The 12456-nt window shown below is 41.1% G+C and overlaps 1 protein-coding gene across 1 annotated transcript; it reads left to right on the forward strand.

The window, feature by feature from the left end:
* Positions 1–678: 678 nt before the first annotated feature.
* Positions 679–12228, forward strand: det1 (DET1 partner of COP1 E3 ubiquitin ligase). Its single transcript, XM_084734830.1, has 9 exons — positions 679–968; positions 4338–4678; positions 4885–5151; positions 5274–5486; positions 6488–6711; positions 8605–8734; positions 9271–9461; positions 10478–10669; positions 11364–12228. The coding sequence occupies exons 2-9, from the start codon at positions 4430–4432 to the stop codon at positions 11551–11553; spliced, it is 1656 nt and encodes a 551-aa protein (XP_084590956.1). The 5' UTR covers positions 679–968; positions 4338–4429; the 3' UTR covers positions 11554–12228.
* Positions 12229–12456: the final 228 nt, after the last annotated feature.

The raw sequence follows: 12456 nt of genomic DNA on the forward strand, positions 1-12456 counted from the left end.
AAATTATGTAATTTTCTGAACTTAGCAGACCCATACCCAGCACCCACTCATACCCACATTACTGATGATTATTTATCAAAATTATTATTTATCATTGTGTTAATATGTGTTAATAGTAATATCATGACATGTGATTTTGTCCATATATCCCAGCCCTGGTGTTGGGTAGTTTAATCTATAGCAATAAATCATAATCTGTAAAATCATCGTATGTTTGTACTATTTGAGAATTAACTGTGTGTTATTTTACAGAAAATGTGTATATTGATTTATATATTGTATATCACAGCATAGGCTAAAAAATATTAAAATATTATTTAGAAGCCACAGAGTCTGGTTTAAATGTTGTAATTTTTCATAAAAGCACATGTAGTGGACATAAAAGGCTCCTACATGTACTCCCATCACTAGCAAAATGAAGAAATGAATGGAGAGGAGGATGTGAAATAATCCACATTGAACCTGTGCTTCATGATGACAACGAATGCTGTCCAGCAGTTCATCTTACTGTAAAGTTTATTCTCAGTGTATGTGTGCTGGAGGCTTTAAGGTTTCATGTCACATTATTTGATTAAATTGTCACATGTTGCAATACCATACTCCACCTGAAGAGGCTGTGGTGGCGCTGTTTAAAACACCCCTGAGTGACACTTTACTCACTGCTGTCTTCCTCTTCTTCTTCTGTGGTTCCTCCACGGCTCACTCACAACAAACATAGCGGCGCCCTGACACTTAGCGCTTAAATGCTTCACATTGTCGCGTATTTGGAGAAATGTGATAGGTTACAGTTACTGTTGTGCTTTGTGGAAGAAATTAAGCTCGTAGTTTCCCAGCAATAGGAGGTACAAGCTAGCTAGTTAACTGTAAGTTGTCGGGCTCGTGAGCCAAACTTACCTGTTCGTGCTAACAGGCTGCTGAACTCGGAGGAGGCAGAAAGCTGCCCAGTAGCGGACTGGTTTGCTTTTTATGTGAGTAACAGCTCAACTTCCCGTGTTAAATGTCTTGTAATTTAAGTGAATTAACGGTAGCTGGTCTTCATTTGTCGAGTTGGCTGAGCCAGTGACACACGTTTCAGACCACAGTCTGGATCTCACAGAGCAGCACAAAGTCTTCCTGTCCGTGCTGTGTTACTGTGAATTACATGTGTGTCTTGGGTTTTGTTCCTTTATCTACATACACAGCTCAGTGAAAAGACATTGTATTACTCCGTCTGTGAAAGCAGCTCCAATATGTGGGGCTGCGACTAACGATTATTTTCATCATTGACTCGTCTGTCTCCATCAATCAGTTATTAATTGATTAGTGATTTGGTCCGCAAAATGTCGAAAAATGTTGATCACTGTTTTCCAGTGAAAACTTGACGTCCTTAAATGCCTTGTTTTGTCCGAAACACAAAGACATGGAGTTTACTGTCCGAGTGGACAGAAGGACATTAGAAAATATTCACATTTGAGAAGCTGACATCGAAGAATTTGGACAGTTTTTGATTAAAAAATGACTCAGAATGATTAATCAATAATCAATCATCATTGGCTTTGCAGGGCCTGTTTGAAGTCTCATCTGATAACCTTGATGATGGTATCTGAGTTATCTCAGTCTACATTGTTAACTGAGGATGTGGAGTTTGAAACACATTGGCATTCATTTTCCAGGCTGGACTTTTTTTCTTTTTTTTTTGATGAAAGCTGCTTTTCCCTTGCATTGTGGGAAATATAGGATCAAGTATTTTTAGAGCTTGACCAAGGGTAGAGTGACCAGATCCCAACAAACCAAAAGTGGGACAAAGAGCATCAGTGTGCAGGACAATGTGGGACATGTTAACAATGCTGAAAAGTAGTGGAACATTTTTGTTATGTCTGTCTAACTTAAAAAAAAAAACAATCAATTTTCTGTTATTGCCCTTAGCTTGTTGTAGCTGTAGGTCATTTTCTCTGTCAGTGTTTCCACCATTTTCCATCTATATTCGCATAGCTTGTGACTTCGCAGTTACTCAGATTTATAATAACAGTATAGGCAGCAAAAACAGTAACAGGTTAACCTACACTTGACCCGCATGTGCTCAGTTAGAGTGACATCAGTAGCCTTGTGATGTCAGTAGGGCTGTCAACACTGGCCAGACAATGATGTTTGAATATTCCCTCTAAAAAACACATAGGTTTGAACTATTCAAATATTTAATTAGTTTTCCGGCAGATGAAAACAGAAACGGTCAAAATGTCTGATGGGAGATATACTAAACTAACTACCATATAAAATATCTTTAAATAAATTAGCATATTTGAAATAAGTTGAAGTGAATTTCAGTGTAATTGTTTTATATTCAGTACTGAACTTGCTGCACGCTGAATTAAACAGTGACTTGCAAGAATGACATCAATTGGCACATCTGGCTGAGTGGTGCTGTCCACGGTACTGAGAAGAGTAATGCAGGATTTAACTCTGGCCCATTAAATTAGCCTTTAGCCTTTTGTTTTATTAGGATGAGAGACGAGGAAAGTACAAAGAAATGATGAGTTTGTTTTACAACGATAAAATTACTGTTTCTGTAAATGGAATCTGGTGGTTCTGACAAGACCGATATATGGGCTGTTTGGGGTCAAACAAAACGTATCTTACTATGTTCAACAATAAGGTCTGTGTCTGCTGGGATCCTGTCCATAATGTTCCCAGAAACTTAAAATAACAATCTGAGCCTCTCAGTGACCTGAAACGAGCCACAACTTATGCATCTGCATACATGCATGCAACATATGGAGCACCCCAATACTTAAACAAACAGCACTACACCCCTGTTTATTTGTCTGCAACAACATTTGTCCGGTAGTAATTCTTTATGGCCGGAATTAACAGACATATTGGTGGTCAAAAAAAGTCTAGCGCAAACTGTGAAATAAATTTTACCATGAGGGATTAATGTTTTGTTTAAATAAAATAGACACACAATTTCAAAAGAAAATAGTTTAACACTGGGCGATGATTCACAATAAAATGCAATTAAAAACCAAGAAGAAAACTGCATGCATTCTTGACACTAGAAGGAAAAAGGGGCCACTGTTGAGCTCTTTTTATTTATAATATTTCTAGCAGAGGAGGACGTGTTCAGAGTACACCAGGGATCCAGGGATGGAAAGATATTTCTTTGCCATCTGGGTGATGTGAGGATGTTTCCCAGAGTCCGATGTTTTCCAGATTGTGAGAGGATTTTGTTGAGCTCTTTTTTTGTTGGAGACTCTTGTTCATACATCGACATCTCTCTCTCTCTTTTTTTTTCCTTTTTTTTAAGCAGCAGCAGTGTTGTCCTAGTCTGGCTGTGCAATACCTTACCTCTTGCACACAACTTCGTCATCATGAGGCGCCACAGTTTTTTTGTCCTCAAGTCAAAGATATTTATTTGACTTTAGTCCTCACTGTAATTAAAGGGAATAAAAAACAGAAAATATTCATATTTGAGAAGCTAAAACAGACAATTTGGACATTTTTTCCTATACACTGTTTCAAAATGATTAATTGATTATGAAGATAGTTGGCAATTGATTCAGTAGTTAACAAATAATTAACTGACTGATCATTGCTGCTCTAATCTCAGCAATGATCTGATGGTTTAGAAACCTGGATAAGGTGTTTACATGTGCAAACAAAAATATTCATAACCAGGAAAAGAGTGTGCATGTCAACACTGTCAATAAAAGATTTCAGAAGTACCAACTTTGTCTGAGCTAGTGTTGTCATGATACTGGATTTTCTAATTTCGATACAGGACTTGGTGTTTGATACTATGAGGAAAATGGACTCAAAATTGAAGGCATACATTTTTAGATTTAGGCTATAACTTGACAATGGATATTCAACCGGAGCACATGGAGTGAGTGACAAGAAGAAGAAGACACAAGTGAGCAAGTGAGAGGAAGTGGGACTATGTGGACACTGCAGTGGTGTGTGTGTCAACTCACTGTCAAAAAGACAGTAGAGAGTGTGAAAGCACAGCTGATACCAGAGGATCGATACTGAGAAAAATGAGCAAAGCATTTCAAATATCCAGTATCAGTATTCTTCGATATGTTGGTATTTTTGACAACACTAGTCTGACCAGCAGCCAATAAACTCAAATGTTTTCAGTGACATAAAAAAATATTTTCCCATTTGTGCAACTGTAAATATTTTGTAGTTTTAATTGATCACTGACTTAACATGGTGAATCTGTTTGGTGAATTTGAAATTATTACAGCCTTTTTATCATATGATTAATTGCTCGACTTATTTTCAGCAGTAAAACTTTTAGCTTTACTTGAAAACCAAACTGTTCTTTCTCTCCTGTCTCATTTCCAATACTGTAACAGGACTGCACTTGTGATGTAGTTGTTACACCATACTGCCCGCCTGTCTAAGTACCTTCTGAGGAGGTGATTTGAGATCATTCTCTGATCAAGCGATGGACGAGGACACTCCAACCCTTAAGCCCAGACGGATCCAGAATCAAAACGTTGTTCATCGTCTTGAGAGGCGCAGGATCTGCTCTGGCCGACCCGGAGCTCACTGGTACAGAGTACGCTGCTTCCACCAGAACCTTTTCCCCAACTTCACTGTGGTCAACGTGGAGAAGCCCCCCTGCTTCCTGAGGAAGTTCTCACCTGACGGACGCTGCTTCATTGCTTTCTCCTCTGACCAGACTTCTCTGGAGGTAAGAAGACAAAAACTTAACCATTAACTTAGGGTTGATCCCCTCATAATCCCATGAACGTTGGAATTGGACTCTCTTTTCATCCCCCAACTGTCTAAAGGAACTGATCCAGACTAGAACAAACTTGGTCCATCTAACTACACTATTTTACCCAATACAAAGAGATGAGGAAAAACCCATCCTCTAATTCAGTGTTCTTCCTACAGATATATGAATACCAAGGCTGCCAGGCGGCTCAGGACCTGTTGAGAGGTCAAGAGGGAGAGACTCTTCTAACAGCCAATGACCAGCGCTCCCTCAACATCCGAGGCCGCCTGTTTGAGCGCTTCTTCTCCTTGCTACACGTCACTAACGTTGCCTCAAATGGAGAACACCTCAACCGGGAGTGCAGCCTCTTCACAGACGACTGCCGCTATGTCATCGTAGGGTCAGCTGTGTACGTCCCAGAGGAGCCACCGCCTTACTTCTTTGAGGTAACGATGCCATTAAACTTGCTACAGATGTACAGGGGAGCTCAAAAACTACTAATTTCAACAAATTTACTTCCATAGTTTGGCTCAGACTGCCCCTTTCATCCACATTTCATCTTCCCTAGGTGTATCGGAACAATGAATCTGTGACTCCCAATCCCCGGTCTCCTCTAGAAGACTACTCCCTCCACATTATTGACCTCCACACTGGCAGGCTGTGTGACACCAGGTCCTTTAAGTGCGACAAGATCATCCTGTCCCACAACCAGGGCCTCTACCTCTACAGGAACATCCTGGCTGTGCTGTCGGTCCAGCAGCAGACAATACATGTGTTTCAGGTGAGCAGAGTCACCATCTAAAATGTAAATATGTACCAAATTACTGCACAGGTTTCAGTGATTTCAGACTTAAGTGCATATTTCACTTCTAGGGAGAAGGGTTGGGCAAGATGTTAAAATTTCCTACCGGCGATCATCAGTCCATCAACCAGCGATTGGCCATATATTTCATCCCCCCTCCCACCTCCTCCCATCCTCTTAAGTCTCAGCTGGGAGATGTGGGCATGCAGCAAATTCACTACAATGCGTACACTACGTACTTTCAGTATGTCCAGTGAACCAAATAAACTGACAAAGTGTTAAGAACTGAAACATTCTCACGTCCATTTTCCTTAGTAAACAGAAAGATACACCCATACACCTTCTAATTTCAAGTTCCTCCCTTTCATTGAACTAAGATGAGTTTAAATTGCTTGTTAACTCCTCATAAAACACATTCAAACTCTGCATGAATGCATGTAAAACTCACCTAAATGGTGTTTGTCTTTTCACTGTCCCTACAATCACCAACTCTCGTTTGGTGGAATTAAATCCTTAATTGACCACGTTAGAGTTCCGTGCTCTACAGGTCGTTTCTCTCTGATGCCTCACCCCGCTCAGAGCACTCCTTTGGCTGACTAGGTGTGCACTGTGCCGCTGGATGAGAGCACATCACAGAGTAACAGCTGCTGTTTATTCTGCAGACCATTACATTAGCAAAATAAAAATTATCACCCCCAAAAAAGAAAAAAAACAGCGGCGATGGGCTGAAACCAGGCAAGGCAATATATTAGTCCAGTCGCCCAGCCTTAGTAGGGACACTCCGAAGTGGGAGAGGTAACATGACATCTAGTTTGTCACCTGATATGGTTTGAAAATTGTTCTGATCTTAATATATATACAACGTTGTTTGCTCATATTTTACTCAGTCTTCTATTTAACTAGTTTGGGGAGGTACTGCTGCTGAAAGAGCAGATTAAAAGTACCATCTTTGTTTTTATCTTCCTATCTCCCTTTCCCAGGTCACTCCAGAGGGAACGTTTCTAGATGTCAGGACTATTGGGCGGTTCTGTTATGAGGACGACCTCCTGACTCTTTCTGCGGTTTACACTGAGGCTCAGGCTGAGAGTCAGCCGGGGTTCCCTCGCCTGTACACTGACAAAACCATCAACTCACTTAAGCACAGGCTGCTGGTGTACCTCTGGAGGAGGGCTGAGCAGGACGGCAGCGCCACTGCCAAGAGGAGGTATGCAACGTTCCTTGCATACTCTCAGTTGATTTAAAAAAGTAGTTGTTTTGATAAGCTCCAGTGTATCAGTGTTTTTTAAGGTTTGGTGCAATTTATTATCATTGACAGCCTGTCCACTTCTCTGTCTGTGTTGAGGAAGCTCCTCCGCACGCACACACACACACACACATGCACACACACCGAGTACAGTTAGTGCACAGCAGAGCAGAGATGCTGCAGGTGAAGAGACAATGAAATTTAACAGGTGAAGTAAGATTTCTCAAATACATTTACACTTGTTATTGTAAGTAAGTGCAATAAAATCCTTGTCAGTAAAGAGCCAATAATTAATCAATACACCTGCTCAACAAGCATTAACATGTCAACAAGAGCAATATTTAATTGTCATTAATATTTTAATCTAAAAAACTTTGCTTTTAATGTGAATACACATGAGAAAATGTCCAATCTCTCATTCTGATATTGATACTAGAGTACTTTGTTGCTTGTCACGTAGCCAGACCACTCTTCAAAGCGCTGGAGAAAGGTCTGGCTCCACATACGCACAGTCTGCTATAGGGGAAAAAATGCTGTACCTTGTTTGCATTTTTTTTAAACTAATCACAATCATCTAAGACAGCATTAAACCCAGGATGCAGCCATTGTGCTGCTGCAAAATAGTGTTGAGGGGTAACTTGTTTTGGTGGAACATTTGCATGTCAGCAGACAAACCCTGGCATGAAAATGACTGTATCACTGGTAACAGCTGTTAGCGTCTTTACTTTTGTACCATTAGCATGTAGGTTACAGTTCTGAGGTTGTTCTTGATTCCCAGGGACTTTGACAACACAGATAGCTGACGGCACGACCAGTGCTAGGACTTATCATACCAGGAGCTTTTCTAACACCTGGAACTATCAGACAGGAATTATGTTTAGTCCTTGGTTGGGTTTAATTATTTAATCAACAAAACACTGCTGGAGTTTCTCAAGAAAACAGCGTTGCACATTCTCCCAAATGATTAAAGTGTATGGTGACCATTGTTTTTTCTGGTCACCATTCACTTCAAGTATTCGGGAGATTCAACGACGGCGTTTCCCTGTGAAACTCTAGTAGAGTTTTGTAGACTAAAAAACTAAACCCAACTTTAAATCAAAATGAGGGTAATTAGATAATGACTCAGGTTTCCTTTTTGAAAACTATGCCTTTAAGTCCATAGTTCCTCAAAGGGCTCTGAGGTGTCTGTCTATGCCGGTTCCGTCTTGTCTGCACATTTTGTGGCATAAGCATGACAGTGGGTGTGCGTAGTGAGCGTGGTTGAGCAAGAGAGAGAGAGTGCCATGCTCAGAGCAGACAGGTGTAGGCAATCAGTGCAGAGGTAGCAGGTTAGAAGTTCAGTTGTCCAGTGGCAGTAAATGTGCAGTGAAGGTTACAGTCTGCACACGAATAAAGCCTGCAGAAGAAGTTCAAGAAATTCCTGAGTCTTGCTTCCCATCTGCTGGGTAAAGTGAAGGGAGAGTTTGTGGGGTTACAAACATGAACAAAGTGAGCTGTTCTGTGGCTCAGGAGCAAACTCTGTTTCGCCTAGTTTGCAAAATGGACATAAATATATTTATTCAGTGTCTGTTTATTGGGAATCAACCCTGTGTTTATGTTCATTTTGTCAAAAATAGATTTGAAGCATAAAGAAATGCTTCAGGTCGCATTTAAATGGCTACAACTAATGATTAATGTCACAGAATTGGTCTGCAGCCAAATATTTACAATTTGGCACACTGCTGTAACAGTGAATAGAATACAAACTGCAAAAATTGCTCTTCAGTCTGTCCAGTGCCACTGCCATATTGTACTGATGTTAGATCTTAATTTAGGGATCTCTTTCATTCACCCTGCTCTCGGTTTTGTTGTCAGATTCTTTCAGTTTTTTGATCAGCTGAGGAGGTTGAGGATGTGGAAGATGCAGCTGTTGGACGAGCATCACCTCTTCATTAAATACACCAGCGAAGACGTGGTCACACTCAGAGTCACCGACCCCTCACAGGTAGAGACAACACTGCATGTGCACTGGCATAAACACACACACACACACACACACACACACACACACACGTGAATTCCTCTCCCTGTTCTCTTTGTTGCTCCCCCCTGCATCTCTCATGTCTTTTGTTGTTTGTGCTGCATATCAGGAATTCCTCTTTCAGGTCTCCAAGGACACCTTTCTCCTACAGATTCATTTCAGTCCTATGATTCATTCATGTTGACAACAAATAGATCTAATTAACGTGCATTTTATTTACGTTAAGTCTCAGCTCTAAGACTCCCTTGACAGTCATCTGTTTTCATCTCTGAAGAATATATTGTATAAGCAATCTCATATTCACTATTAATATATAGAAGATAAAAGCCTGTGGTTCTTAGTTTCACTATATTTATAAAAAATATCTCACTGTTCCAGACTGTCCTTGGTTGGTGATTGTGTCGTAGTTTAAAACAAAAAAAAAAACCCTCCAAGAAAAAAATCTTTAGTTTGCGTTTCTTTTCACTGAACCTTCATCCCCTCCTCCCTTCCTCTGACAGCCATCCTTCTTTGTCGTGTACAACATGGTGTCGACGGAGGTGCTGGCCGTCTTTGAGAACACCTCTGACCAGCTGCTGGAGCTGTTTGAGAATTTCTGTGACCTGTTCAGAAATGCCACGCTGCACAGCCAGGCTGTTCAGTTCCCCTGCTCCGCCTCATCCAACAATTACGCACGTCAAGTCCAGAGAAGGTACAGACTCGAGGAGAGAAATGTCCCATTATTGTTACAGTTGTTCTGCTAAATTGAATATATATTTCATTTTTGACATAATTGTGGTGCAAACTGCCGAGTGCAGAGATCTTTTCTGAATGATAGAAAAGAAGACATCTGATGGTGTGCAGCCAAATGTCAGGGAGGATTTGAAGACAGTGGTTAGGAAGGGAACCAGAACAGCAGCAACTGCCTGGAGGAGCAGGAAGGAGTTTGAGGACATAATCTAGATATAGAAGAGAGACATTAAGACAGTCAGTGTGGCTGTGATTGAATTTGGCGGGTCGACTTGCCAGTGTAGGTGACAAAGTCCTCTGTGGAAGGTGAAGAGGGAGGAGCAGACAGAAGGGGGGATCGAGGAAGGAGGATAAGATAAAAGATAGTTTGAGCGAGGAAAAGAGCTTATAATAGGATTTTAGAGTGGTGAAAATTGATGTCTGGAAGAAGGAGAGGAGAAATTGAAAGCGGGTGAGCACATTCAGCAAACCAGATTTGTACCACTTAACAACTGGCTAGCATGAACCCAGTTCACTGGGTTTTCGATGGCTACAAAGGATAAGGTACAAAACAAGTTGAGAGGAAAGACTGAAAATGTGAGAGCTTGAAGGGTTGAAAGGGAAGGAGAGAATAGAGGAGGGAATGTGAGACCAGAGTCGCCTCTGAGTGTCGGTACTGTGCAGAGAGACTTGGGACTATAATTTAGCCAGATATGTTTGAGTAAAGTGCTTTTAGAATAAACACAAAGGCATTTTCCAACCAAGTTCAGACATTTATTGCGTCTGATGGAGGCTTTGAGCTGTTATTCTGCAAAGAAAAGCAGCTATAGTGGAAACAAGGCTCTTCATTCCTTTGTCAACTTCAAACCAAACTACGAGGAACAAACACTTTAGGATCATAGAAACAAGTTTGTGCAAAGACAAGGAGTTTCTATTTGTTTAATGCTGACATTAATTTTAATGTTACCATGGTGATATCCTTGTCTGTCTGCGCTTCAGATTCAAAGACACCATAGTGAACGCCAAATACGGCGGACACACAGAGGCGGTGCGTCGGCTATTGGGTCAGCTGCCCATCAGCGCCCAGTCCTACAGCAGCAGTCCCTACCTCGACCTGTCCCTCTTCAGTTACGATGACAAGTGGGTGTCTGTGATGGAGAGACCCAAGACCTGTGGAGACCACCCCATCAGGTATGAACTCTGTCAGGAGGATTGTGCATCTTATCAGATAACCAATAACTGATATTTGGAGCCAATACACATTTACAGTAAAAATGAGAATCCTAGTGACAAAGTTTAGGATAAGTATTTTATACTTCCACTCCACTACATTTGGAGGCAGATATTGAACTTTTTAGTCAACCAAGCTTAATTTATTTGATGACTTTAGTTGGTTACTTTTAGAGCCAGATAGAGTGTCAGTCAGCCAATATTGACCAAGCTCTGCTATATCACTCTGTACATCTTTAACAGTGTTAACAGATATTTTTTACATAATTTGCAGATTGTTTTATTATTTTCTTAGATTTTTGTTGAAAGTGTCTGATTCTATTTATTGAAGGAAGCTGCAGTTTGTGGTGCTGTTGAACTATATTGTATTATATTGAGAGGTGTTTCTTCATTCAAAAGTGTAAAAGTGTAGCACAGTACAGTTCCACAAAGTACATCCTTCAGATTTACCATATATCAGCACCTCTGTAATACTCCATGAAGAGATGAATCATTGCAGGACTGTTGTATTGTATTGCATTAGTTTTAGCTAGGTGTACCTAATAATTTGGCTGCTGAATGTATGTATACAGTAGTATGTGTTGGAAATCAACAGGCTGGGCTACATGTAGAATTTAATGGTGTCTTTTTCTCCATATATCCACCCACCCACCAGGTTTTATGCACGGGATTCTGGGCTGCTGAAGTTTAAGATCCAGGCAGGCCTTCTGGGACGGCCCGTAAATCACGCCGTGCGGCGCCTGGTCGCCTTCACATTCCACCCGTTTGAACCCTTTGCCATCTCTGTCCAGCGCACCAACGCAGAGTACGTGGTCAACTTCCACATGAGGCACGTCTGTGCGTGACAAGCTCATATGCGTGTGTGTGCGTGCACAACAAAACTCACACTTGGACTCAAATTGTCGGGCCGTCGGGCTTCTGTTAGCAGTTACTGGTGACAATACAACAAACATGTCCTCCATCAGGAGGCACAAAACTGTTTGTTCTGTTGGTCGCCCTCTTCTCCTCCAGAGAAATCAGCAGTCCTCTGCCTGCATTCTCCTCCTGATGGAAACCACTGTTCCTCTCCTCTTTCCCCCTCCATCACACAGTGGTCACTCCACTTCCGCCCCTCCTCCCCCTCGGCGAGAAGGCAGCAATTCTGCCTTTTCCTTTCGTCTGCGCTGCTTCGCCTCCTCTTTCCCCCTTCCCTGGCAGAACAAAGAGGGACCTGTAGGGAGGAGAGGCTGGAATAAGTGTAAATGGAGATGTAGAGAGAGTGATTGATGTGCAACGGAGGTGGGAGCTGCAGGTAGCCGGACCTCTAAGAAGGAACCAGAGGTGTTTTCTTATTCCTCCTGTGCACTGAAAGCTGCACATTCATATCAGAATTGCTTATCCAGTTGGTCCATTACAAACTTTCTTTTTCTTCACATAGACTGGGAAAAAGATGATTTTATATTATATTGTTTTTACACTTTTTTTTTTTTACATATTATTGCTTGTATATATTTTATGCCAATAAAATTGTCTAAATTATATTGTGTGTTTATTTTTTTTGCTTTACAGGTGGTTGCAGAGGGAGTTCTTTTGCATTTCAGTGTGTGGAGGTAGCTGTATACAGTAGCTATTAGAGTTCAACCTATTTTGGATTTTTGGGACTGATGCTGACATTAGGGAGTAAAAAATATCAACACAGCAGTCAATATTTTTTCTTTACATATATATATTTGTGTATATTTATAAATTCAAAATGACTTAAACCCACT

Source organism: Lutjanus erythropterus, chromosome 13 (assembly GCF_056507025.1).
Source record: "Lutjanus erythropterus isolate fLutEry1 chromosome 13, fLutEry1.hap2, whole genome shotgun sequence".
NCBI lineage: Eukaryota > Metazoa > Chordata > Actinopteri > Lutjaniformes > Lutjanidae > Lutjanus > Lutjanus erythropterus.